General features: G+C 60.1%; 3 protein-coding genes across 3 annotated transcripts; 1 reads left to right on the plus strand and 2 right to left on the minus strand.

The window, feature by feature from the left end:
* Positions 1-1,640: 1,640 nt before the first annotated feature.
* GTPBP3 (GTP binding protein 3, mitochondrial) lies at positions 1,641-5,617 on the minus strand. The gene is made up of 9 exons (XM_025989675.2): positions 5,517-5,617; positions 4,853-5,106; positions 4,651-4,737; positions 4,360-4,562; positions 4,125-4,197; positions 3,893-4,036; positions 3,535-3,700; positions 2,756-3,034; positions 1,641-2,537 (listed from the first exon to the last, which is right to left on the minus strand). Exons 1-9 carry the CDS (start codon positions 5,567-5,569, stop codon positions 2,312-2,314), a joined length of 1,485 nt encoding a protein of 494 aa, XP_025845460.2. The 5' UTR covers positions 5,570-5,617; the 3' UTR covers positions 1,641-2,311.
* A 1,634-nt stretch (positions 5,618-7,251) lies between these two features.
* On the plus strand, positions 7,252-17,000 carry ANO8 (anoctamin 8). The gene is made up of 18 exons (XM_072721264.1): positions 7,252-7,608; positions 8,346-8,456; positions 8,585-8,717; positions 8,897-9,035; positions 9,116-9,212; positions 9,779-9,895; positions 9,983-10,110; positions 10,208-10,369; positions 10,602-10,754; positions 10,870-10,996; positions 11,117-11,172; positions 11,279-11,353; positions 12,177-12,977; positions 13,195-13,386; positions 13,500-13,631; positions 13,712-13,822; positions 14,812-15,478; positions 16,325-17,000. The coding sequence occupies exons 1-18, from the start codon at positions 7,503-7,505 to the stop codon at positions 16,693-16,695; spliced, it is 3,678 nt and encodes a 1,225-aa protein (XP_072577365.1). The 5' UTR covers positions 7,252-7,502; the 3' UTR covers positions 16,696-17,000.
* Positions 16,925-27,233, minus strand: DDA1 (DET1 and DDB1 associated 1). Its single transcript, XM_025989676.2, has 5 exons — positions 26,542-27,233; positions 22,051-22,131; positions 21,762-21,813; positions 20,849-20,910; positions 16,925-19,678 (listed from the first exon to the last, which is right to left on the minus strand). The coding sequence occupies exons 1-5, from the start codon at positions 26,542-26,544 to the stop codon at positions 19,568-19,570; spliced, it is 309 nt and encodes a 102-aa protein (XP_025845461.1). The 5' UTR covers positions 26,545-27,233; the 3' UTR covers positions 16,925-19,567.
* Between the last annotated feature and the right edge of the window lie 271 nt (positions 27,234-27,504).

A 27,504-nucleotide genomic window follows, 5' to 3' on the forward strand; every position in this document is an offset into this window, starting at 1 on the left:
GGCCAGAGCTTTGATGGGGGGGGGGGGGGGGCCCAACCCCTGCCTGGACCTCCTTTTGTTAGAGCAAGGCGCCCTCTGCTGGTGTGCCACCAACATAGCAGGCCCCTGTGAGTCTCAGAATCCAAGACCTCAACACTAATTCAAAGGGACACATGGACCCCCACATTCGCAGCAGTATTATCTACAATAGCCAAATCATGGAAGCAGCGCAAGTGTCCATTAACAGATGAATGGATAAAGAAGATGTTACATATATACAATGGAATGTTATTCAGCCACAAAAAAGAACGAAATCTTGCCATTTGCAAGAACAACGCCGTTGGAGCTATAGAGTATAATGCTAAGCGAATTTGTCAGAGAAAGACAAATACCACACGATTTCACTCAAATGTGGAATTTAAGAAACAAAACAAACAGGCAAAGGGAAAAGAGAGAGAGAGAGAGAGCAAGAAACAGAGAACTCCAGAGAACACATTGCTGGTTACCAGAGGGGAGGTGGGTGGGCAGGTGATGGGTAAAATAGGGGATGGGAATTAAGAGGTGCACTTGTCATGATGAGCACTGCATACGGTATAGAAGTGTTGAGTCAGGGGCACCCGGGTGGCTCAGTGGTTGAGCATCTGCCTTTGGCTGAGGTCGTGATCCCAGGGTCCTGGGATCGAGTCCCACATTGGGCTCCCCCCTCTGCATGTCCCTGCCTCTCTCTCTGTGTGTCTCTCATCAATAAATAAATAAAATCTTTAAAGAAAAAAAAAGAAGTGTTGAATCACTACATTGTATACCTGAAACTAATATAACACAGTATGTTAACTATACTGGAACTAAATTTAAAAACTTAATAAAGGAAAGGATTAAAAAAAAATCAAAGTCCTATCAATCAGATGCTCCCTCTCTTCCTCCACTCATCTCCCTCCTCTCTCCCCCTCACTCATTACTTCAGCCATACTGGCCACCTCACTGTTCCTTGAACAGAGTATGAGGCTCCCACCTCAGGACCTTTGCACATGCTGTGCCCTCTGCCTGGGATACTGTCATCAACGTCCTCCATCTGGTTTCCTTCTCACCATTCGGCTGTCAGTACCAATGGCACCTCTGCAAGGCAGCCTGCCCTCATGTACCTGAGCAAGGAGGTCTCCTCCTCATCAGAAGCTCACACGGCAGCCATCAGATCTCACCATAAGGAAACAGGTTTCTAACGTGGGCAGGGGCAGCACCTGTGACAATCGGTCCCCTCTGTGTCCCCAGCATCCTGCACTCAACCTGTTGCACAGAAGGCCTGCAGCAAACTCAAACCGGAAGTCCAAACAAACCTATGTGCAAATCCCAAAGGTGGGGATGTCCAGCAAGTAACTAAGTCTCTGAGCATTAGTTTCCCCATCTGTAAAACTAAAAGAAAATACTCTTTGTGTTGTGGTGTTATGAAAACCCAATAAAATCATGCGTGTAGTTCTAGCACACAGCAGGTGCTTGATAGTTACGGAGGGAATGAATGCATAAGCTTGGAGGGCATTGGGACCCGGGATCTTGCAAGGCTCTTTTAAATATTAAGAGGCAAAGCTTCAAGATTAATACTAAAAAAGAGAATGACAACTTGCAGAGCAATACACAACTTATGTACAAAATATAAGACAAAACATATATATTTTTAAAGATTTTGTTTATTTATTCAGGAGAGACATCCAGAGAGAGGCAGAGATACAGGCAGAGGGACAAGCAGGCTCCCTGCGGGGAGCCTGATACAGAACTCCATCCCAGGACCCAGGGATCACGACCTGAGCCCAAGGCAGATGCTCAATCACTGAGCCACCCAGGTGCCCGACAAAACATATTTTATAGGTGTGTACACAAGTATGTAAAAGAGCAGAGAAAATCAATCCTGGAAGTACACAAGTTAAGCTGTGACCCCCCAAGGGATGGGAGGGAGATTGCCATGTTTAGGCATTTCTGAATCACCTGAATTTTGTCTGTTCCTTTGGTATTTGCAAAATAAATTAAGAACTACAAAACAAAGGCCCTCCCAAAGACCCCACCCCCATCCAACCATCCACTCCTACTCCCTCCAGCATCGGACACCCAAAGGGACCTCCGTTCAGTTCCATCCAGGGCTTGAACCCCTAGCATGTCCCCACAAGGGAATGTGGCTGGCTATAGCTTACTTACTGCCAGCAACAGGGAGCTCACCACTTCTGAAGGCAGCCGCTTTGCTCATCATTCTGGGGACAAGGTCTTTCCCCATGGGATGAAATTCTCACTTGGCCTAAGCTGTGCCCACATGCCTCAGGGCTTCTGGCTGAGAGCTTCAGTGGTCCTCTCACTTGCCCACACAGAAGTCCCGGAAGATGATGTCCAGGATCTCCTCAGTGTCCCCTCCACCGGTGATGCGGGCCAGGTGGCCGCGGGCGAGTCGCAGTGCCTCAGCAGCCAGGGCTAGGTCTTTTGTCTGCTTGTAGTGGCTGAGAGCATCCAGGCAGCCCTGGAGATGATGCTGGTGCCTTGCCCGCGTCAGAAGTGGTGGGCCTGTAGACGGGTCCCCACACCTGCAAGGGACAAACCATGCAGTCTTTCTCACCTTTCACAACTACCACTGGAAGGGGGATGCTCACTTGCACTCTGTAGGTACAGAAAACGAGCCTGGGGGCAGGTAGGCATCCAAGGCCAGTGGCTCAGCCCTGACTTGAAGGCGGGCTGAGGCAGGCTGCGGGGCAGGGACGGGCGGAGGGACCGGCGGAGGGGCACGGGGCGGAGGGCGGCTCACACTTCAGCCAGCTCCTTCCTCAGCGCCTCCAGGAGGCCGTCCAATCCCTCTCCGGTCAAGCAAGACAGCAGCAGATGCGGAGGCAGGTGGGGACTGAGGTCTGGGCCCCCTCGAGGCAGTAAGTCCGATTTGTTCAGCACCAGCAGGAGGCGCTGGCTGTTCTCACTGGGGCTCCCAGCTCCCGCGGGTACGACAACGGTGTCCAGGAAGCTGCAGCTGGTCGGAGAGGCCAGGTCCGTAGCATCTAACACGGCCAGAATGAGATCAGCCTGCTCCAGCCTGGGGGAACAGGGAGAACCAACCGGGCATTGACCCCAGAGTTGAGTAATTAAGGGCATGAAGATTGAGGAGGGCGGAAGGGCCGGGTAGGTGAGGGCGGGGCGGGGTGTAGTATGTGGGGCGGGGCAAGAGGGGAGCAGGAGCAGAGGCTGAATTTCATTTATTTTTTAATTCTTTTTAAAAAGATTTTATTTATTTATTCACGAGAGACACCCAGAGAGAGGCAGAGACACGGGCAGAGGGAGAAGTAGACCCCTGGCCCGATGCGGGACTCCCCGGACTCCTGGATCACGACCTGAGCCAAAGGCAGAGGCTCAACGGCTGAGCCACCCAGGCGTCCCAGAGGCTTAATTTTAACAGTTGTTCTCCCCATATCAGAGTCCCCGATCGAGGGAGCTTAGCAGCCTTTCGTGATTTGAGAAGGACCCAAAATAAATGCAGCAAGGAGAAACGGGAACGGAAGGGCTCTGTCTCCCCATCCCACCACCCTGCAGGCCTACCTCTGGCGGGCGCGCCGCACGCCCTCCTGCTCCACCGGCCCCGCGCCCTCCCGCAACCCCGCCGTGTCGCTCAGCAGCGCGGGGAACCCAGCCAGGTCCACAGGGGTCTCCAGCACGTCGCGGGTGGTCCCCGGCTCCGGCGACACTATGGACACAGGCTTCCGGCCTAGGATGGAGTGGGGAGTAGAGGTGATCACCAAGGGGGCGGGGCGGAGGCGACGGAGCCCCTCCCCCAGGCTCCACCTCCCGGCTAGACTGCGCTTCCATCCTCGAGGACCCTCCCTCATACCTGAGCACCACCCCAGTTCCCTGCCCCGCCCCCGACACTAGGCCCCGCCTCCGCCCGCCTCCCACGCACTGAGTAGGTTCACCAGGCTGCTCTTGCCGGCGTTGGGGGGGCCTGTGACCACTATGTGCGCTCCTGAACGAAGCCTCTGCCCGCGCCTGGCATCTCGAAGATGTGCGCTCAGCGCCAGCTCCAGCTCCCGCACTTGGCTGTTGGCTGTGGATGGAAGAAAGCAGAGGGGAAAGGATGTGGGAGCTTCATAGGGCTAAGATGCCAGGTGTCCCCAACCCTTAGGAGGACTCACCTCGCTCGAGGACACCCTCCTCCAGGTTGTCATCCTCACCAAAATCGATATAGGCCTCCACATGAGCCAGAGCCTGGGGGAGGGGTGTAGGGAGGGAGGTGGAGGTGTGGTCGTTCAAGAACCCAGGTCCAGCCTGACCTAAGGGACCAGACTGGAGGCTCAGGCACAGGAAGTTCTCACACACAGAATGGCAGGTGGGGTCTCTAAGAGGAGAATGGGTGCAGAGGGGGCTTGCCTTGGTGAGAGTCTTGGCCCAGCCATGGCAGAGGTGGCCCAGTTCCCCGTCCAGCTGCCTCAGTGCCTGTCGCCGCTGCGCCTCGGTTTCTGCATGAATTAGATCCGCCAGCCCCTCCACCTCGGTCAGGCTCAGCTTTCCGTGAGCGAATGCCCGCCTGGTGAACTCACCGGCCTCGGCCGGCCGCAGCCCTGGCACACTGCCTGAGGGAAGGTACTGGGTCCTGAGCTCCCTGGCCCCCACGGGGTCCCCTGGCAGAGCCAGACTTCGAGCCCAAGGCTGCAGACTCACCCAGGGCCTGCAGGACGCCACTCACCACCGCCGAGCCTCCATGCACGTGGAATTCCGCGCAGTCCTCACCCGTGAAACTTTGGGGACCTGGTGTGGCGAGATGGGAGTCGAGGAGTGCGGCCAGGCAAACGCCGGGCGGGTGTGTGTGTGTGGAAACTGGGTCAGGAGAGCTACAGCAGGTTCGGGATCTGGAGCCCCTCACCTGGGAACCAGAGCACCAGCGCGCGGTCCAACGGCTCCCCGGAATGGGGATGGCTGAGCAGGCGCAGGCAGGCGCTGCGAGCCGGGGGCAAGTCCCGGGGCGCCGTGAGGCTCCGGAGGGCGTGGCCGCTGGCGGGGCCGCTGGTCCGGATCACCGCGATGCCGCAGCGGCCTTGCCCGGAGCTCAGCGCGAAGATGGTGGCCCCGGCCCCGGGGACCGGGGCGCCGCTGCCCTGGCGCGTGCACGACCTGGGACTGCAGAGGAGGAGATCAGTGCCTCTGGGAGGCTCTTTGGCAGAAAGCAGGTGGACAGAGAGCAGGTGGACAGGGAGTGGGGAGATGCCCCGGGGGAGGCTCTGCGGCTGGGGGATGGGCAGAGGGGCGCCCGAGGCCAGAGGGTGACCCAGATGTGGGCCTGCGACAGGGGGATGGATACATTGTGAGGGGGCGGAGGCTGGTGTTAGAATGTGACCCGAACGGGTACTCTGAGGACAACAGGTGACCCAGATGTCGGCTCTGCGGCAGGGGGATGAACGGATTGGGGCTTGGAAAAATGCGAAAGGTGATCCTGCCGCAGGGAACCGGGCCCACAGACCCCAGGGAAAGGGTTCGGAGCCCAAGCAGGCACCCCCACGCTGTCACACCCGTTTCCTGTATCGCCCCACCTGCGAGGCCCACGTGCGCCCCGGGCTACTAGGCTCCACAACCCCCGCCACATGGATTCACAACCAGCGACCCGCCTACCCGCTCTGCCTGGGTGGCTTCTAGTCCTGGCAGGAGGACCCGCCCACTCCGCGGCGTGACTGGTGGAGCGCTGAGAGACGCTCGATCGTCATTGGGCCCCTCAGGAGGCGTACGGCCCACCCACTGAAGATCTCCGTTCCTATTGGCTGGCGACAGGGAAAGAGGCGGGGGGAGGCCACACGCGGGGGTGCAGCGAAATGGCGTTCCCCCGGCAACATTAGACCGAATTTTTAGGACCCAAGGAAGCGCGGGTATCCCAGACACCGGAAATGGAGGGTGGGAGGAAGAACCGGGCTTGGCCCAGGGCCGTGGGAATCACACGGAGGCGAGGGTGCGAGCCCCGTATTTAACATCCGGCCACTCCGCAGCTTTAGGCGGAGCAAGAACAACTCAGGGGCGGAGAGGGACGAGTTCCGGGGAGCCCACGCCCCGGCCCCGGCCAAACCTTGTCCAAATTCCTAGGAAGATGCCTACCTGTGTGCCCAGAACTCTGTTTCTCCCCTACCCCATCCTTGCCTCCCGCCGTTCCCTCCTCGGAATCCCTGCATCGGACCAACTCGTCCTCAGGCCCCAGCTCTAGGGCCCCCCCTCCCCCGACAGGACGCCTTTCTGGAACCCCCCAGCATCACGCTCTCTGCCCCGTTGGGCTTTCCTGGCCCGGGCCTGCCCCGCGGAGCCGAGTGTCCGGTCCTCCGGGCCGGGCTCCCCGAAGGCCAGAAAGGGGAGTCTCAAGGATTTCTCTCAGGTTAACCCAGGACAGCGCTGGCGAGCGAGATAAAGCGCTGAGGGTGGAATTCTAGGCGCTGGGCTGGGTCTCCGCCGGCCGCGGTCGCACGGACGGTTCTCTGGTTCTCGGACGGAGCGGGCGGGCGACGCACTTTGCATTTGGGGAAGAATCTGTCCGTCCGACCCGCTGGAGTTCGGATCCCTGCCTCGACCCGCTCGACTTTTTCATTTGTCAAAGAGTGACGAACGCGGACACTCGCCTTCCCCGAGTTGTTCCCTCTGTCACAAGTACACATCAGGTGCCTGCTGTGTGCGCTACGAACCTGGAGGGGCCCCTGCCCTCGCTGGGCCCCCGGCCTACCCGAAGTGCCTGTGCAGGACAGTCAGGGGTCTGGGTGCAGATGAACCTGTACAGGACGTCCAGTTCAATGTGAATTTCAGATAAACAGTGAATAAGGTTTGGGCATAACTACATCCCACTAAAAGTGTATTCGTTTGTTGAAATTCAATTTGCTAAAATTGGCATCTCTCTCGGGTCCTCTCTGAGGACGTTTCGTCCTGAGAAGTGGACGGAGAAGGTGTGACGAGTGCCCCAAGGAGCTGACCGGCACATGCTAAGGCCCTGAGGGCAGGACTTGCTGTAACTATTAATTCGTATTCTAGCTGCGGTGAAGTCACTGCTGCCTGGAATCTCCTCGGCCCGAGCCCACCCCTTCCCAAGTCCTGACGTTGTCAAAATCAGGCCCAACTCAATATTTCAAACCGTGCCCGTGCAGACGGGGAAACTAAGGCTCCGAGGGGGTGAATCTGGGGCCTGGGGCGGGCGGCGACGAGACCCAGAATTAGACCGCGGGCGGGGACTCGGAGGAGAATACATCTTTGGTGCGGGCGGAGACGGGCACCAGAAAACGAAGTGGGCGGGCGAGAACGAAATCCAGAAAACAACACGGGCGGAGTCGAGAACCCAATAGCGACGTGCGCGGGGACGAGAAGGAGAATCGAGGTTCCGCGCGGGCGGAGACGACAAGCAGCGCTCGGGCACGCGGGGACGGCGGCCGGCGCGGGCGGGCGCGGCCTTTGTCTCCACCTCCAGCGCGCTCCGCCGGCTGCACCGGCCCGATGAGCCCGCGGCCCCCCGGCGCTCGGGCCGCCCGCAGCCCCTGACCTGACCTGCCCTCGCCATGGCCGAAGCCAGCTCCAGCGCCGGGGGCACGTCCCTGGAGGGCGAGCGTGGCAAGAGGCCCCCGCCTGAGGGCGAGCCTGCAGCCCCGGCGTCTGGAGTTCTGGGTATGTGTGCGGCGGCCGGATCTGACAGCGCTGCAGGTGCCTGTGGTGCGCGGCGGCCGGACGGGGAGTGGGATTGGGGTCAGCGGTCCCGGGCCTAGAGTCCTGTCGAGGGGCCGGCTTCTCCCGGCACTGCGGCTGCGGCGAGGCCGGCGCGGCTGGGACGGCGCAGGGGGCAGGGGTCCCCGCGCAGAGACGCGGACACGCCCCTCCGAGAACCCTGGTCCGGGGCTGAGCTCAGTCACCCCCTGGGCTACCAGATCGCAGCCCGGCAGGGATGCGCTTGAGAGAGCCTCTCCGCAGATGATACAGAATCCTACGGTCCTGGGTTCGAATCCCAGCTCGCCTGTGTGACCTTGGGTGCGTGACTTAAGCGCCCCGGTCCTCAGTTTCCTCACCTGTGAAATGGGGGTAAGAACCGCGCCCAGCTATGAGGACGCGCTGACATGATGTGGTGAAGTGCTCAGGGCTGCTAGTGAGCGCCCCATCGATTGTGGTTTTGGAGGCGGAGCTGGGCCTCAAGAATGAGTAAGATTTGTAAGGGAGGACCTGGGGGAAGGGCGTTCCTGGCTGGTTGCAAGGACGAGGAGGGAAGGAAACAAGCCAAGGCCAAAGCTTGCAGGTCCTTGAACGCCAGACTGAGTGTGTGAGCAGGGGCTAGGGCGGGAATGACTGAACTGGAGGCTGGGGTCCTGGTCTGGGAGTGGCCTGACCTGGGCCCTGCCCCGCCTGCCCCCTAGATAAGCTTTTTGGGAAGCGGCTGCTGCAGGCTGGTCGCTATCTGGTGTCACACAAGGCGTGGATGAAGACAGTGCCTACGGAGAACTGCGACGTGCTGATGACCTTTCCAGGTACCTGTGCCCGCCACCTGCCCGCTGCCCAGATGGGCTCCCCTGAGCTGGGCTCCCCTGAGTAGGAGTCTGTAAGAGGCCTCGGACCCCTTGTGGCGAGAGCCATCAGTCCCTGTGCCCCTTGGCAGACACGACTGATGACCACACGCTGCTATGGCTGCTGAACCACATCCGCGTGGGCATCCCCGAGCTCATCGTGCAAGTCCGCCACCACCGCCACACGCGTGCCTATGCCTTCTTCGTCACCGCCACATATGAGAGGCGAGTCTCTGTCCCTGGCCTCTCGCTGACCCTGCTACCCAGCTCCCCGCCCTTCAAGAACCAACTGCAAGGTCTAGCGCCCTGCATTTGTCCCAGGTGGCCGCCAGGTACACCAACCCTAGCTCCAGGACGTGAGCCAGGGGTCTCCCTGTGACCCCAGCTCCGTGTCTTCCCGGCAGCCTACTTCGAGGAGCCGACGAGCTCGGTTTGCGCAAAGCAGTGAAGGCCGAGTTTGGCGGGGGCACCCGCGGCTTCTCCTGCGAGGAGGACTTCATCTACGAGAACGTGGAGAGTGAGCTGCGCTTCTTCACCTCCCAGGTGCGGCCAGCTCTGGCTCCCAGTGCGCATCCCTAGCCCTTGGGCTGCTGCTCCCTGTGCTCAAGCCCTGTCCCCCGCAGGAACGCCAGAGCATCATCCGCTTCTGGCTACAGAACCTACGCGCAAAGCAGGGCGAGGCGCTGCACAACGTGCGCTTCCTGGAGGACCAGCCAATCAGTAAGTGGGCGGGACCAGCCTCCAATCACACGTGGGGAGTTGGGTGGGGCTCTTAGAGTGCAGCCTATCGGGAGCGAGGGGGCGGGGCCTGGAGACATCAATCAATGCGGTGAGGGGGTGTGGCCTTAGCGTAGGGGTGGGGCTTAGCTCCCGGGAGGCGTGTCCAGGAGAAACCTTTCTCCGGGTCTGGGATAAGGCAGGGGCAGGACCATGGACAGCACTCCATGCCTTGTGAGGTGTGGCCCTGGGCCTCAGTTTCCTCTCCCAGAAAGCAGCTGCTGCAAGTTCACCTTCTGATGCCAATTTAGCACCATTCCTCAGACGTTCGCAGCAGTGAACTGAGGCCGATGGCTTTATTTAAATACAAGGTTCCACCCTAGGACCTCACCCTCCAGGTGGATTCCTGCACCCCCTCCTGTCTGCCTCTGCACCTCCCAGTTCTGAAGGAGAACCAGACATCCTGCCCACTCAGAACTCCTCCCCTGGGAAGAGCTTCTGAAGATTTAAAGGCAGGGAAAAACTGTGACTTGGGTTTCGGCCAAGGTCCTGCTCTTATCCCCCCACAGTCCCTGAGCTGGCAGCCCGCGGGATCATCCAGCAGGTGTTCCCGGTCCATGAGCAGCGCATCCTGAACCGCCTCATGAAGTCATGGGTGCAAGCTGTGTGTGAAAACCAGCCTTTAGGTGTGGCCCCAGGTGGTGGTGGGGGGTGCGGGAGTCTCAGGAAGCGGGCAGGGCTGACCAGGACCCCCTGACTGTGCCCCCTGGCAGATGAGATCTGTGACTACTTTGGAGTGAAGATTGCCATGTACTTTGCCTGGCTGGGTTTCTACACATCAGCGATGGTATACCCAGCTGTTTTTGGCTCCGTCCTGTACACATTTACGGAGGCTGATCAGGTGCTGGGAGTGGGCTGGACAGGGGCTGGGGTACCTGAGACACCTCCCTCTTCCCTGGGCCAGCTTGGCCAACAGCGCAGCCTTCTGCTGTCCCCAGACAAGCCGGGATGTTTCGTGTGTGGTTTTTGCCCTCTTCAACGTGGTCTGGTCGACCCTGTTCTTGGAGGAGTGGAAACGGAGGGGGGCAGAGCTGGCCTACAAATGGGGGACGCTGGACTCACCTGGAGAAGCTGTGGAGGAGCCACGACCCCAGTTCAGGGTCAGTCGGGGGTATCTGACTCCAAGAGTGACAGGTGGAGGTGGGGGTCACTGCAGGGGCAGAGATTGTGGGAAATTGCATTTGAGGGACTGGGAAAGGTGTACTAGGTGTGGGCACCACAGAAGCAAAGGCGTGGTGGGAGGAAATTGAATTCAGAGGACTGGGAAGGTGGGGGAGGGGCAGGGGCAGCCCCTCTGGCCTCCTGCTGAGCCCCACCCCCACCCTCTGCCAGGGCATCCGGCGCATCAGCCCTGTGACTCGGGCTGAGGAGTTCTACTACCCACCCTGGAAGCGGCTGCTTTTCCAGCTGCTTGTGAGTCTCCCGTTATGCCTCACCTGCCTGGCCTGCGTGTTTCTGCTCATGCTGGGCTGCTTCCAGCTGCAGGTGACCTCCAGCCCCCAGCCCTGGCCTTGGTCCTTGACCTGGCAGCCACCTGCCCAGGTCCACTCCGAGCTAAGCCCGGATGCCAGGGTGACCTGTGAACCCCCTGCCCCTGCAGGAGCTGGTGCTGAGCGTGAAGGGGCTGCCCCGTCTTGCCCGTTTCCTGCCCAAGGTTGTGCTGGCTCTGCTGGTCAGCGCAAGTGCTGAGGGCTATAAGAAGCTCGCCATCTGGCTCAACGACATGGGTACGCCCTGCCAGGGGAGGTCCCGCTGCCCTGGGGAGGGAGGTCCCTACTGCCCTACAGGGCCCCCTGCTGCTTTCAGGGGGCCTGGGCCACCTCCTCACTCACCCCTTCGGCCCCCAGAGAATTACCGGCTGGAGAGCGCCTACGAGAAGCACCTCATCATCAAAGTCGTCCTGGTGAGCGGTGGCCAGCAGGCAGGCAGCAGGGAGGCTGCAGGGGGCATGGGAGGGGCTCCTGGGGACGGGGCAGCAAAGCAATTGCCCACCTGTTTACTTCCCACAGTTCCAGTTTGTCAACTCCTACCTGAGCCTCTTCTACATTGGCTTCTACCTCAAGGACATGGAGCGCTTGAAAGAGGTGAGATCCCCCCAGCCCAAGGCAGTGCCCCCCAGTGGTGGCCAGTGGGGGGCCGGACTTGGCCCAAGGGGTCCACGGGCTCTCCAGCCCCTCCCCCGCACCCTCCATCCTTCTCTTTCTGTCCGTCCGTCCGTGTGTCCTCTCTCTGCCTGTCGTCCCCCCATCTGTCCGTCCACCTGTCCGTCGGTCCCTCCACAGCTCCTGCTCGTCCTGTCCCTGTCCCAGAGCCTCGAGCGGCAGCTTCGGGCGGTGCTGGTCCCGCTCGCGGCCCTGCGGTTCCACCTGCTCCTCCTCTCCCTCCGGGGCCTCCTGCTCATGGCCCGGGCCAAAGTATGGGCAGACGGCAGGCCTGCAGGCCTTGCCAGGGCGGGCAGTGTGGCTGTGCTTGGGGCCTCACGCTGCCTGAGCCTCGGGTGCATGTTTCCAAGGCGCCGGGGCCCTGCTGATGGGGTGCAGATGGCAGGGGCCTTTCAAGGCCCTGGGTACCAGCTGAGCTCCTGGGCAGGGCTGCAAGCAGGGGGACCCCACAGCAGGCCTCCCTGCAACATGCGCTGCAACTGCAGGAGGTTGGCTAGGAACGCTGTGGCCCACTGGGCTATGGTTTGTGGCAGATGAATGGTGGTAGAGGCTGCCGGGGTTGAGTGCTGGGGCCTCCATGTCCGTCCGGGGACATCTAAAGGGCTGGAGATAGCTACTGGCTTCAGGGCATGTGTCTGGAAACTTGCTCCCGGAGGGCGGGTGCCCAGTGCCAGCAGCCCGCCCTGGTGCCCCGGGCCCCGCCCGCGCCCCACGTGGCCTCTCTCCTCCCCCTTCCTGCCCCCAGATGCTGGCCACTCTGCTGATCACCCGCCAGTTCCTGCAGAATGTGCGCGAGGTCCTGCAGCCTCACCTGTACCGCCGGCTGGGCCGAGGCGAGCTCGGCCTGCAGGCAGCCTGGGAGCTGGCCCGTGCCCTGCTTGGCCTGCTGAGCCTCCAGCGCCCCGCGCCCCGCCGCCTGGAACCCCAGGCTGAAGAGGGTGGTGGTGGTGGCAGCGGGGGCCGCAGGTGTCTCAGTGGGGGCTGTGGGGCACCTGAGGAGGAGGAGGAGGCCACAGTGGAGCGGCGGCCTGCAGGGGAAGGTGGGGAGGTGGGGGATGGCCCTCGAGGGGGCAAAGAGGAAGAGGAAGAGGAGGAGGAGGAGGAGGAGGATGAGGAAGATGACGAGGAGGAGGGTGAGGAGAGTGGCCTCCTGGACTGCGGGCTCAGGCTGAAGAAAGTCAGCTTTGCTGAACGAGGGGCTGGGCGGCGGCGGCCTGGCCCGGAGGCCCTCCTGGAGGAGGGGAGCCCCACGATGGTGGAGAAGGGGCTGGAGCCGGGAGTGTTCACACTGGCCGAAGACGACGATGAGGCCGAAGGGGCTCCCGGCAGTCCTGAGCGGGAGCCTCCGGCCGTCCTGCTCCGCCGGGCTGGGGGCGAGGGCCGTGACCAGGGGCCAGATGGGGGCCCAGACCCAGAGCCGGGCTCGGGAGACTCGGGCCGGAGGCAGCGGCGGCAGAATCGGTCATCTTGGATTGATCCCCCCGAGGAGGACCACTCTCCGCAGCTCACCCAGGCCGAGCTTGAGAGCTGTATGAAGAAGTACGAGGTGAGGAGGGCATCTGAGGATCAAGGCCCGGCCCTCTGAGGGCAGGGCAGACAGTCTGAGGGTGGGGCTAGGGGGCTGGAAGCTTGCTGGAGGGGGCGCTCTGGGTCCATTCAGCATAATCAGAGGGAGGTGGGCTTGAGAGAAGAAGGTAGTCTAAGGAAGGAGGCATCCTGGTCCAAGGGAGGGCCCAAGGCCACACCCAGGCACCCGCCTGCAGGACACGTTCCAGGACTATCAGGAGATGTTCGTGCAGTTCGGCTATGTTGTGCTCTTCTCGTCTGCCTTCCCCCTGGCTGCTCTGTGCGCCCTGGTCAACAACCTCATCGAGATCCGGAGCGACGCCCTCAAGCTGTGCACGGGGCTGCAGCGGCCCTTCGGGCAGCGGGTCGAGAGCATCGGCCAGTGGCAGGTGTGGGGATGGCCGAGGCCCAAAGGGAGTCAGGGTGTGCCGGGGAGGGGCGGGAGGCCCAGGAAGGGGGGCCGGACCCCACCTGAGCGCCTCATCCCCGTGTTCCCCTGCAGAAGGTGATGGAGGCCATGGGCGTCCTGGCGATCGTGGTCAACTGCTACCTGATCGGCCAGTGTGGGCAGCTGCAGCGCCTCTTCCCCTGGCTCAGCCCCGAGGCGGCCATCGTGTCCGTGGTGGTGCTCGAGGTGGGGCCGGTGGCTGGGTGGAGGAGCTGGGGCCCGGCAGGGCGTCCCCGAGCCTGCAGCCTCCTCCTCTGTCGCCTCAGCACTTCGCGCTGCTCCTCAAGTACCTCATCCACGTGGCCATCCCTGACATCCCAGGCTGGGTGGCCGAGGAGATGGCCAAGCTGGAGTACCAGCGCCGGGAGGCCTTCAAGGTACGCTGGCGGGGGCTGGGCTCGGTTCACGCCTTCCCTCGGTGGGGCTCCTCCGGCCTGCCTGGCTGGCAGCCCGCTTCCTAGCAGCAGGGAAGAGGTGCAGAGCCCAGTGTAATAATTAGCACTGCGAACAGGCCGGTCCCTCCCGGAATCCCTGGTGGCATCCAGCACCAGGCTGGCACTTGTGGGCCTTTAGTCATCGCCAGCTCACCGGCGGTGCCCTGTTTGGGGCCAGGGACACAGCTGATGCTTCCTAGAAGCCCAGCTTCTGCCACATTCCTCGGAAAGCTGTGGAGTGGGCCAAGGAGCTCAGCAGCGCCAGGCGGCGCTCTCCACGATGACGGAATGTGTCTCTGCGCTGCTCGCGTGGCCCCTCACTACAGGTGGCTGGCGGGTGCTTGACATGGGCTTGGTACAACCGCGAAATGCAATTCTTATTTTATTTTAATGATTTAAATCAACACTGACAAAGCCACATGTGGCTCCTGGACTGGCCAGCATGGACTCTGGTCTGTGTCAGTCGTGATTCTATCACTGGGTCTCCAGAACGCAGAGAACTGTTGAGGCCCGATACGTGTTTACTGCTCTCCCAGTTGTTAAGACAGTGTCTGGCACATGGCGGGGGACAGAGTTGGTGGCCAGTAATGTTCGCTTTCTAAATTCTCAGAAAGCACTGGCACAGATCCAGGAATGCAGTCGGTGCCTAATAAGTGGTTAGATCTCCCTGCTTCCTTGGAGAGCCCCAGGGCGGTTCCAGGGATGCACAGGGGACCCAGTAAGTGGTTAGATCTCTCACCACTTCCACAGAGAGCCCCAGTGTGGGTCAGGAATGCAGCTGGTGCCCAAAAGGTGTTTGGATCTCTCCTCCCTGCTGCAGAGAGCACCAGCAGGGGTGTGGGGGCCCCAGCTGGCACCTGCTCAGCTCACACGCAGCTGGCACCTGCTCAGCTCACACGCATTTTCTGCCCGGTCCCCTGTTCTGCCCACAGAGACACGAACGCCAGGCCCAGCACCGCTACCAGCAGCAGCAGCGGCGGCGGCGGGAGGAGGAGGAGCGCCAGCGCCACGCAGAGCACCATGCCCGGCGAGAGCGCGATGCCAGTGGCCGGGAGGAGGCTCGGGCCGAAGGCTCAGGGCTGGACCCCGCTGCCCCCGAGAAGGCCTCCACCAAGGCCAAGGGCGGTGGGGCAGGTAGCCATGGGCAGGAGCGGCCCAAGCGCCCAGGGTCCTTGCTGGCACCCAACAACGTCATGAAGCTGAAGCAGATCATCCCGCTACAGGGCAAGTTCCTGTCGTCGGGGGCTACGTCCTCACTGGCCAGTGCGGGGGCCGGCCCTGCCGCCCGGCCACCCCCTGCCCAGTCACCCACGGGTAGCGACACCCGCCTGCCAGCCTTCCTCAGCTTCAAGTTCCTCAAGTCGCCTGAGACCCGGCGGGACCCAGAGCGCAGCCACTCACCACCCAAGGCCTTCCACGCCGGCAAGCTCTTCCCTTTCGGCGGGGCCCGGGCTGACACCGGGTCCAACGGGGCAGGTGGGCAGGCCCGGCTGGACGGGACCCCCGGCGGTGGAGGAGGCCGAGCCCAGCGGAGTGGGCCGGTGGACGAGGCTGCGGCTGAGGAGCCGGACGCCCCCCGGCCTGAAGAGGAAGGCTCAGGTCACAAGCTTTAACTCGGGGGTGGGGACTCTGGGCCCGGCTCTGTGGGAAGGGGTGGGGTGGCCAGGCCTGGGGAGAGGGGCTGCAGGGGACAGAGGAGGCCCGGTCTCTGGTACCGGTTGGGAACCTGGGTATGTGGTATGTGGAGCCTCTCAGTCCAAGCCTGCCCAGTGTCTCCAGGACCCCTGAGAGCCAAAGCCCCCTGTCCCAGTGCCTCTCCCAGGGCACCCTGCCCACCCTGCTCTGGGGCCAGGAGAGATGAAGGAGGCTTCTTCATTCACCACCTGGCCCAGCCTCTCCTGTTCCTATAAGACCCCACACCCAGCTCACTCTGGGGGGACTGGACCCCCCAGGCCTCTATGCAAGTCCCTACCTGCAGCCCAGCTGTTTGAGGAGGCCTTCCTTGGAGGTCGGGGCTGGAGCTGCCCACTCCGGGAGCTCGGGGTGCTTGGCCACAGGCCACACCCACATTTGTGCTCAGCAGAGGTGCCAGTCTCATGCTCCTCCCCACCCCCACCCCTACCTTGCCAGTCCCAGCCCCAGCCCCACCCAGCCCCAGGCTCCAGCAACTAACTCCCCTGGGAGCCCGAGGTGGCAGCTGCAGCACCAGGGATACAGGTCAGATATCAGAGGGACTTCCTCAGACCGTCCTTCTCCCCATGACGGGGAGGGGCCCAGTGCCCAGAGGCAGGGGACGCACCAGAAGACGCCCACCCCTTGTCACTGATCAGAAGCAATAAGGCCCTCGATGTGCCTGGAAGCCCGGGAGGGAGCGCGGGCAGGGTCCGAGCGGGGTCCGGCGGCGGGGGCGGCACCCCCCCGGAACGGCCCCTCTCGCCTCCGCAGGGACAGCGCTGGCCCCCGTGGGCGCCCCTGCCCTCCGCACCCGCCGCAGCCGGAGCCCCGCGCCGCCGCCGCCGCCGCCAACGCCGCTGCCCCGGCCCCCGACGCCGCCCGCAGGCTGCTGGCAGTGGGACGGGCCCTGGGGCTGCGGGGGCGAGGGCGCCGCCCCCCGCCAGGCCCCCGCCCCCGCCGCCGCCGAGTGCCCGCCCTGCGCCCTCGCCGGGCCCCCGCCCGCCCCGCAGCCCCTGCCGGGGGACGCCAGCTTCTACAGCCTCCCCCCGCCGCCCACCTCCGAGTCCCCGGAGCCCCCGGCGCCCTCGCCCAGCCCCAGCCCCAGCCCCCAGGCCGTGTGCTGGCCCAGCGGCTGGCATTAGCTCCGCCTTCCTGTTCTCATATGCAATACCAGTCCGGGGACCGGGGCGGCGGCCGCCACCCAGAAAACGCGCTTCGGCCCGACGGCCCCCCAGTGTTGGCTGCCCCCTCCTGGGGCGGGGCCGGGGGCGGGCCTCCCCTATCTGCCGTTTTCCTTCCAACCGGGATGGGGGAAACGAAAGGAAACCCCCCCAAAAAAAACCAACAGAAAACACACAGAATAGGCGATTATTTATTTGTTTTTAATTTATTTTGTCATATTTTTGTAAAACGGCAGAAATGCAATAAAAAGTATATTTCAACAGTGCCCGAGGACAGAGCAGTGGAAGGGGGATCAGGGGGCCCAGTGACCTGTAGTTGGTGCTGGCTTTCCAGGGACCTAGCAGGCCTAGGGTGGGTGCCCCTCCCATCCCGTGACCCTTGGGGGCCTCCTCCTAAGAACTGGGTCTTGAGGCCACAGATGGAAAACTCCAGACTGCACCAACTCCGAGTCGGCCCAGATTTGGGGCCCTGGGAGGAGCTGCAGAGCCTCAGGCCCTGGCTTCAGCCTCCTAGACAAAGGAAGAAATCTCAAAGTGTTGAACAGACTCAGCAGTTTGGGTGCCAGGCCTGGGTCCTGAGTTGGCCTTGGCCCTGTAGTGTGACAGGGGTGATACAGTCCTGTTGGCCCCACTTTCTGGCATAACTGCCTCCCCGGCTGCCATGAGGAGCCACATGCGGTGGAAAGAACTTGGGGTATATGAAAATCAGAAGGCACCTGGCACCCGCGTCTGGATGTTGAGGGGATGGCACTTGCAGGGATGGCATTGGGGAGTGGCCACGACACCCTACCGTGGGTGGGGGTTGCTGTCAGACCCAGTTGCTGGGACTCTACTACTACCTCGTGTGGTCAGGGGGGGTGTGCAGCTCCTCCCACCCTCAAGCGTGTCCACAGCCAAAGGCTCCGAGCCTAGTGGGCCCTGCCAAGTGGCTGGGGGGTTCTGGGGGAGCCAGTGTATGGAAGGGGCACTTTGGAGGGTTGTGAAAGAGAAACCAGGGTTCACCGGAGGCAGGAGAGCAGCCTGTGCAAAGGCACAGAGGTGTGGGAAGGCAGAGTTTGGTGTCTGAAGGAGCAGAGGAATAAGGGGCGGTCCCAAAGGCAGGAAAAGTGAACAAAGGCTGGCTGAGGAGCCCGCACTCAGGAGACCTCGGTGGTCCCTGGCTCTGGGTCCCCTGCCTGAGCCACGGATTATGCTGACAGGAGACGAACCCAGTCTCTCGGGGGAACCAGGGCGAGAGGCAAGGGCAGCAGTGCCACCTGTTCCCACTGTCCTGTGGCCTTTGAAGCTAATAATTAGCAACACCACATGCCTGCCTAGCATCAGACCAAGCCCTGGGGCTGGAGATTCCAAGGCGTCTGAGGGCCTCTGGGGACTTAGCCCACCAGAGCACCACCCAGGTCAGCTTGTATTTGTGACTGAAAGGACTCAACAGAGGTATTAAAAGCCACCCAGAGCTAGGAGGAAAAGCTCTTTGGCCCCAGGGCACACCTAGGTGGTGAACCCTAGAACCTTCCACCTGGGAGGCAACGGGTGGCCCATTCCGGAGCAGTCTGGCTCAGTCAGCGCCCTCCACAGTGATAATCTGGGCTGGGTGCCCCCTAAGGCCTGGTATTCCTTCCAGCTCCACAGCCCAACCACTCATCTCCCCAAAAAGCCACAGCACTCAGCTCCCAGACATGGCCCCCACTTGAGACTGGTGCAGAGGGAGAAACAGAGCTCCCCCTGGCCCCAGGCCCAGTGTTCCAAGCCTCAAACCTTCTGCCTGGAGCCTGAACGCCCCCTAGGTCTCCAAGCTCAGGCCCAACTCAGCCTAGCTGACAGCCCACGAGTGGCTGTGGAACTCGCTGACCGACACAGCCTCTGGGCTGGGTGTTCCTTGCAGCTCCGTGCACCTCGTCTCTGAATCAGGTGCACTTGAGGCCAGGCCACCTGGGCTGTCTCCACAGTGGCTGATGGGCATGCCACCCCAACCCAAGGCATCCAGGGTGCAGGTTGACCACAGTTATGTCCTTGGCGACATGGACCATCTCTCAGGGGTGTCCTGGTCCTTTGGGACACCTTGCCAGGTGAGGCATGGGGGTGGGTCCAGACAGGTCTTGGCTCTGAGCGAGGGGGCCATGGCAGGCCCATGAGAGAATCCAGTGGGTCCCAGGGCCCTGGCACGTGGGGGCCCCTCTTGGCTCCTCTTGGTGATGACAAGTCGACTCTCAGTGGCTCCGTCCTCTGGGGCTGAGGCACACGGAGCAAAGACGCGAGGTCGAGTAGGAAAGATCCTTTTATTGGGGTGGACACGGAGCACGCACTAGTCCATGATAAAATGACTTAAGAGAAAGATCCGGAAATGCCGACTTCTCCCCCTGGCACACATTCAGAGCAAAGCCTGGGCACAGAATAGGTCCCAGCCAAGTCTTTAAGGCCCGGACTGGAGAGCAGGAGCAGGGAGAAAGGCTCCCACCCATGCTGCTGGGCCACAGCAGGGCCCTGGCTCTAGACCCTTGCAGACACGCTCTGGTTTTTCCGGAGGAGAACTGGAGGGGGGTGGGGGAGTAAAAGGGGGTTCTGGGTAGTGGGGTTTGTGAATAACAATGTTTTTTAAAAAGCATCTACCAACATCACACTACTGGGTCTGACGTCCCCTTTAACCATCGCTTGGTACATTTTACAGCATAAATAAAAACTCAAGGAAAATAAATACATCGGCTCCTATGAGGTTGGAAGTGGTATGGATGGTCAGGTGTGGGTGGGCCGGTAGGGGCAGGGCAGGGGGCGCTTACACAAGGCGGGCGGGCGAGGAGCAGACAAGACAGGAGGCGCCTGTGGGGGAGTGAGAGTCTTAAGTGTCCTCATGCATGTCCGGGCTATCGGTCCGTGCGACCTTGCGGGGGGGTGCAGAGCTCTCACCCTCAAGGTCCACTTGCTCCTGGTCTCTCTTCTTTGCGGCGTTCTGAGAGGCACGGGAAAGGAGAGGGGGTGTTAAGTCTTCACTGGGGTGAGCTCCTGAAATCCTGTGTCTGGGCCTGGAGCAGGGCAGTCAATCCAGGGTCCCTCCTGCCCGCCAGACCTCCCTGCCCAGCCAGTCTGAGGGGCCGCCAGCCTGGGACTGCCAGGCACTTCCTGGGCACCGTGAGAAGTCACCACCGCTGGCAACGACCCACACCCCATCCAAAACACCTAGGGAAGCAAGCTGCCCAGCCAGGGCGGGCAGAGAGAACTCAGGAGCCACCCAGGGGAGATGTGCATTGCTGCAGAATAGGAAAGCAGGCCTGGGTGGGGAACTCTCCTTTCCAAGGTGGGAAGTAAGGTCTGTGGGGTAGGACTGGGTGGGCTAAGTAGCTTCAGATTTTCTGAGCAGTCACTTCGTCATAGGGTCCCCCTCTAGCCTGGCCCAGAGCAGGTCTCTGTCTCATGTTCAATGTTAGGCAAAAAAATTCCCAAACCGACTATGATGCAGAACAACACATGAACATCTTCATTCAAGAAAAAGAAAAATTGGGGGCTCCTGGGTAGCTGAGTCAGTTAAGTGTCTGCCTTCGGCTCAGGTCATGATCCGAAGATCCTGGGATAGAGCCCCACATCGGGGCTCAGCAGGGAGCCTGCTTCTCCCTCTCCCTCTGCCCCTCCCCCTCCACTCGTGCTCTGTCTCTCACATGCTCTCTCAAATAAATAAAATCTTTTTTAAAAAAAGTCCTGTGTCAGAAAGGAAGCCTCAGGGGAGTGGGGGTGCAGCTTCTCACCGCAACTATGCCTGCTTGTATCCCCTAAAGTTTTAACCATGTGTACGTTTCAGCACTGAACAGTGACTCTAGGTAATAATGCGGTCTATCTGCTGCCAGGGCCGCTCTGGCAGGCTGTGGGGAGCCAGGCCTCCGTGGTACCCAGACCTTGGCAGCCCCTGACAAGCCCCTGCCTGTCTCTGAGCACCAGAACCCTACAGCCTCCACACAGCCATCCACTCCTCTGAAATGCTCTTCCCTCCCCTGGCTGGCCTGGAAAACTCTGATTCAGCTACCAGACACCTGGTCCCCCAGCCACCTGTGTCCTTCTCCCACTTAAACCCCCGCTGCTGGCCACTACCGTCCCCATGAGCTCTACCACCTGATCCCATGTGTCTTACCTTTTTGTCCCATTGCTGATGTAGGTAGCGCAAAAGGATGTTTGTCTTTTCTGTCACGATGACTGAGGAGAAAAGGCAGAGGAAGTTACAGGCAGAGGCTGCAGGTGACCCAGCCCCCACCCTGGCCTGCATTGCTCCTACCAGGACAGGTGCTCACCCCTCCCAGGTCTCCTGCCCACCTCTGCTCTGGGTGGCTTTGCTGGAACCCCAAGTCTGCATCCCACACACACAGGTTTTTGGGAAGCCTAGTGTTTTTGCTCCCAAATACATAGCTACTACCAGGGAACTGAGCCGGCTACTCCACCTGGGCCCTTGCTTTCTAGGGAGAGATCGAACCTTCTGCCACAAGTGGGATGCCACCCCTGGGTAGGGAAATGAGCCCCAGCACACAGGTCCAGGCAGACCAGGAACACAGATCTGTACAGCCGGGCCCCAGGGACCACAGAACCCACCATGCAGGGTTCAGGTAGATTCTTCTTTGCAATTAAATAAAACACAACCACGATAACCTTAATTAAGCTCCTCCTGCGCTGCAGGCTCTGCGCCTTTCTCTGCAGGTCCCTCTACCTGGTCGCCTCTACTTCCCTGAGTTGCCTGCCCCAGTCTGGGTGGGATCCCTCCCCACAGTACCCATCTCGGGGTCTGTGATGTGGTGCTGGTAGGGGACACCCAAACTTATGGGAGAGGAAGGGGAAAGGGCTGGTGAGCAGCAGATAAGGGCTAATGAGGGCCCTCTCGGGGGCTGGATGTGGATCCCAGCATGTGGAGATTAGGATGGTCCCAGAGAAAGCCAGGCTTCCCACTACTCCCCGGAGCTGGGAGCTGAGTGGCATCTCATAGGTCACCACCTGTGCTGCCCTGCGGCCCCTCCCCTCAGCAGCCAGGCTGAGACAGACTCATAGAGGCCACTTACTCTGTTCAGATGGGTACTCCCGGGTGGGCAGGTAGACTGAAGGACGCCGGTTCTGCAGGAGAGTTGGGGAGACATGGGTTAGGAGAGCACGCAGGCTGACTGGGGCCCCCTCACCCTTCAACTGGGCACCCACCCTCCAATGAAGATAGAACAATGTGCAAAGACGTTGGGCAGCACCTAGCTTAACAACCAGTCTCTGCTCCCCGCGAGACCCCAATGGGCTGTGCCCATCACCCCTTTCCCTCTGGCAGCTCCCCAACTGCTTCCAGTGCCCGGAGCACGCACTCACCGAAGCTTTGCACACAGAGTCAGCATGAAATCGACTAAAATTGCTTTTGTTGTAGACAGGCAGTCCTTTCAAAAAATCTGCCTAGAAGACAGGGAAGATGGTAAGTGAGACCAGGCACAGTTCAGGTCACCCCTGGAGTACTCATGAGACTGGGCTTCTGGGTGACTTCCAGTTTCCATCTTTGTGTTCTTCTGTTAAGTTTTCCAGAATGCTACCCTTAAGCTGGCTACCTGATGTGCATGCCGTGGCGACCAGAAAAAAGTTAGGGGGCCCTGGGAGAAGTGAGCATTCTCTTTTGGGGTCCTTCCAACAGCCCTGTAACCAGGCGAGAGGCGGGAAAACTGAGGCTCAGAGAGGACAGACCGTTTGTTCAAAGTCAGGAACAAGCAGCAGGGTGGGAAGCTGGACCTGGACCCAGCCTCTATGCCTGCTGAATATTAAACTCCTGGTTTCAGGCGGCCCTGGTGGCTCAGCGGTTTAGCACCGCCTTCAGCTGAAGTGTGATCCTGGAGACCCAGTATCAAGTCCCACATTGGGCTCCCTGCGTGGAGCCTGCTTCTCCCTCTGCCTGCATCTCTGCCTCTCTCTCTGTCTCTCGTTAATAAATAAATAAAATCTTTAAAATAAAATAAAATAAACTCCTGGTTTCTTTTCCATTTATCCACCTTGGCCTGGATCTGGAATGGGAAAAACTCATCTATCCCTAAAAACCCTGTGAGCCAGAGTGATGAATAAACAGGGAGCAGGGCCTTGGGTAAAGCGGAGAGAGTGGCCAGGACACAGGCTGCGGCTCTACAGTAACCGGAGCCCAGGGTCAACTGAACTCCCAAGTCGTAAGAAAACTCAGAAATCCAAGTCTTAATGTGCCGTCACCAGGTTGTTCAAGTTGGCTGGGCTTTTTATAAAATGCTATGTAGACCAAAGCAAACAGGTCTGTGAACAGGAGTCAGCTCAGGGGCTGCTCCTGGGGCGCATGACCCAGAGGCCACTCCATGAAGGGGAGCGTGCCCTGTCCACGTGCGGAGCCTGGCCTCTCACGGGGAAGGCCAGATTCTGCAGATCCACAAGTCTGCCAGGAGCCAGCAACTGACTTCATTCACAGCCCTGACTCGTCAAAAGTCTTTTTGCACTGATACTCTGGCATGAGCTGGGCAAAAAAGGGCGAGGATTCTGAATGGGAAAGGCTCCGACTCTGCATAGGATGGGACTCTCAGCCATAAGATAGAGGCAATAAGGTCAATGAGAGCTATGTCCACCTCAAGAGACTGAGGCACTAGAGCCTGAGGATGCTCAGAGAGGAATGATGGCTGAGAGCCTGGGATAGGGAGTGACTTCTCAGCAGAACAGGAGGGCAACGCTGTCATCAGGCCTGGAGTGGGGCAGCTAGGGAGGGGTTCCCCAAATGGCCCGCCAAGGGCTGAAGTCACCACATAATAAAGATGAGGAAATTGAGGCCTTAGAAGGGTCACATGGTACTTGTCTGAGGTCACCCGGCCCCAATAAGAAAACAAGGAAGTAGACGGACCCAAGTTCACCCAACCTCAAGAAGCCAAGCTCTTTGTGTTACATGCCATGCCAGTGCCTCAGTTTCCCTGCCTGAAAACCAAGGGCCCAGAGCCCCTGCAGGCTACATTAACCCTGCTCTGGGACACCCATCCCCATACCTGAGCCCAAGCTAGGCAACCTTAGGGAAGCAGCTGTTCAGATGATCCCTCCCACCAGCCTTTAGGGCAAGCAGAAGCAGGTGTCCTCACCTCTGCAGGGCCCAGCCCTCGAAGAAGACCTACAGACCTACCACCCTGGAGCCAGCTCAAAGCCCCTCTAACTGGCCTCCTTCATCCCCGGACCCTTGCCCCAACTCCACCCCAGATTATGGGGCCAGCTTCATCCAGCCCGCAAGGTTTTCCTCAGGCTCCAACTACGTGTCAGGCCTGGCACCAGCCACAAGAGTGGCTCTTGGCCCTGGGAAGCATCTAGTACACAAGGACACAGGTGCGCATTAAAGAGCTGTGCAGTGACTACAGAGTGGCTATGAAGACAGGGTGCCGTGAGGTGATGTGTGAGACCCAGGACAGCACTGGGGAAAGATGTGGCTGATTTGGAGGGTCAGGAAGGGCTGCCCAGAGGCAGTGATGCAGGCACTGAGCCCTGAATGGTGAAGAGAGGTTCCCGTCCCTGTCAAAGCCCTCCACAGGTCTGGCTCGACTTGGCCTATGCTGTCCTCCTGCCACAAACCCCCTAGTCTCTGCTGGTGCTGTGCCTTCCTCCTTCCCCATGTGGGAGGGAGGAATGCCCGTCCAGAATGCCCCTCCTCTCCCCATGTGGGAAACACCCACCAGCCACTCCATCCAGCTCAAAATCCCCCTCTGCCTCTTTCCTCTCTCCACACCTTGGGGACCTCTGCCAGAGCCAAGATCACACCCCAGCGAGGTCATCTGTTGACACATCCACCTCCCTTGCTGGACTGACTGCTCCCTGAGGGCAGTGCAGGGCTGTCTCAATGCTGGACCCCTGGGAGGGCTCACATGGAGTGAGAGGTATAGAAGCCCCAAGCCCACAGTCAATCCTGGCCGGGCCCCTCACTGGCTGTATGACCTGGGGGGAGTGGCCTCCCAGCCTGGAAAGAGCTTCTCAGAGAGCTCCCTGGAAGGCCAGCTGTTACATCAATGTGTTTGTGCTGAATAAATGAATGAAGACAGTATGACTAGTACTTCCTGTCAACTAAGCAGGAAAACAAGGCCTTGGACACAGGGAAGGAATCCTCACTCCAGCCAGACAAATCCTAGCCACAGCTAGGCCCAGAAGCTGTCCACAGCCTCAGCAACACTCACTGAACATGTGTGTGCCATCCCTGGGGCAGGCAGCCCATAAGCGATCCAATCAAAGGGGGATGAAAAGAAAAGGTGTGTCAAGAGAGGAGACACAAAGGGCCTCCTGAAGTCAGGAGGGGATCCTCCGAGAAGGTGATGTTCACAGGAAGAACATTCCAGGCAGAAGAAGCAGCAGGTGCAAAGGGCCTGCGGTGGAAGGGACTTAGCAGTGTGAGGACAGGAAAACAAGGCCCGTATGGCTGAAGCTTGGAGAGGGAGGAGTGAAGAGGGTAGAGATGAGGTCACAAAGGTAGACAGGGGTCTTGGGGACTGAGGGGGAAGCTGGGGTTTCATCTGGGTTACAAGAAGCCCTTAGAGTATCTTATATGCTAGAAAGTTGTATAATGAGATTTGTATTTTAAATTACAAGCTCCCTCTCGTTCCAGGTGAATTACAGACTGCCAACAGGGCAGGATGGAGGTAAGGAGATCAGGAGGTGGCTGGGACAGGCATCCAAGCAGAAGGTGGCAGTGCCTGGAGCAGGGCACACAACTGTGGATGAATTCATAATGCATTCGAGAGGCAAAGCCTTAGAACTTCTTACAGACTGGACATGGGGGATGAAGTTGCAGCAATGAATCAAGGACAACACCCAGGCCTGGGGACCCCCAGGCTCAGAACCCACTTTCCTATCTCCTTCTTTTGCCTATCCCCCACCACATCCCATGAGCTCTGGGTTGTGGGCTGGGACTCTGGGTCCAGCGACAATGGCGTTTTGACCTGCCCTGACAAAAGCTTGCATCACCCGTCAGTCCTGGGGATGCCAAGTAGTGGGGGATGGGGGGGGGCCTTGGGCACAAGTCTGATGTCCCACACTTTACAGGTTGGGGGACAGAACCCCAAAGAATCATTAGAGACAAACCCCAGGATGAGTAAATGGCCCAAACCGCTGGCATTATTCCCACTTCAAGATGGGAAGCCAGATGGGAGAAGATGCCTCAGGCCCCAAGTCACCCAGCTCATCTGTTGAGCGTTCACTGTCCTAAGCCCTTTATGACATCAGTTCTCTGAATTGTCACAACCCTATGAGGTCTGGACTACTGCTACCTCCATTTAACAGGGAAGAGGGCTGGGGACCCGAGAGATGAAGTTACTCCGTCCTCGGGGCAGGTCAGGGCCGGGAATCCTGGGGGTGGGATCAGGGCTCTGGGGGACCTGGGCAGTCTGTGATGTCGCACTTCCTTTGGCGACAAAGCCCCACATGTCACAATGTCAAGCCCCCTCCCCCGCCCCAACGCCCAGACCGGGCTCCCAAACCCTCCTGAACTGGAGAGACCCAGGCCGGGTAAGCCAAGGGCTAGGCCTGAAACGGGGGTCTCGGGGGACCCCGTCCCCACCCCCACCGATTTCCGGGGGACCAGCGACCCGGAAATGAATGGATTGTCAGGGCCTGGAAGCCTAGATGGGGTCAGGGGTCGGAGAGAGGAGCCGGGGCGGGGTCAGCAGGAAGCTCACAGCAGGGTCCCAAGGTTGAAGGTTATAGGGCAGAGCGAGGGGCGGGGCGGGGCCTGAGGGGGCCGGGCAGGGAGGCGAGGGGCTTCAGGGATTACTAGAGGTGGGTGGGCCCGCGGCGCCATTTTGTCGAAGGGAGGGGAAGTACGGGCCCGGCAGCCTCTCTCACCATCTTCTGTTTCCTCCGTCGCTGCCTCAGCCACCGCCTCAGCCGCCGCCGCCGCCACCACAGCCGCCTTCTTAGCCGCCGCCGCACAGTAACTTCCAGCCACGGCACAGCGCACACTGATGGCGCCGCCGCCCCCCCTCATTGGCCTGCCTTCTAGCCCCGCCTCCAAAGTAGCGGCCTCTGCGCACTCCCATTGGCCAGATCCCGTAAGTCACACGTCCATTGGCCACCCCACCTCCTCCCTTTGTGGTCAAGTTCGGTTGAGGAAGCAAAACCCCGCCCGGGAATTGGAAGCGAAGGCAGCAAAATCCGGAAGTGGGCGGAGGCCCTGTCCCCGAGGCCTCTTGGGACTTGTAGTCCACAACTCCGGGAGTTCCGCAGGTCTCTTCTTTTTCTAGTGTTTACTTCACTTTTTAATATGGTGTGTCATGCAATTTGCACAGCAGCCCCGGAAGAGAGGGACCTACCGCAACACTCCCAGCATCCTCCGCAGAATCCGAACCCTAGGTTTTCGGCATATCTAAACTGCTCTGTACTTGCTGCTTCCTCTTTGAATTGACAGCTCAGATTCTCTTGTTCATATGCCCCTGTGGCTCCCCAGCCACCCAAGGACCCAGTCTCATTCCTTTGGCCCCGAATTTTGGGACCCTCCGGGCCTTTCTCATCCACCTTTTATCCTGACCCCTGGATCTAATCCTTTCCCTTTGGGCCCTCCCAGGTCCTGCTAACCGCTTCCAGGAAGCCTTCTGTAACTACCTTCTTCCAAATCCGAGCCAAGCAAAACTTCCTCTGGGCTCCCATGGCCCTCACAATCCTCTTCTCAGCCCTGACTACTTTGTCTCCAAACTGCCTTTAAGTTTGAAGACAGCAAGGTCAGACAAGGACCCAGCACCCAGTACCTAGGAAGCACTCAAAAGTTCTAAGTGGAAGCTACTGAGTATTATTATTCCAACAATGAGGCCA

The sequence above is a fragment of the Vulpes vulpes genome, chromosome 9 (assembly GCF_048418805.1).
Source record: "Vulpes vulpes isolate BD-2025 chromosome 9, VulVul3, whole genome shotgun sequence".
In the NCBI taxonomy this organism is placed as follows: Eukaryota; Metazoa; Chordata; class Mammalia; order Carnivora; family Canidae; genus Vulpes; species Vulpes vulpes.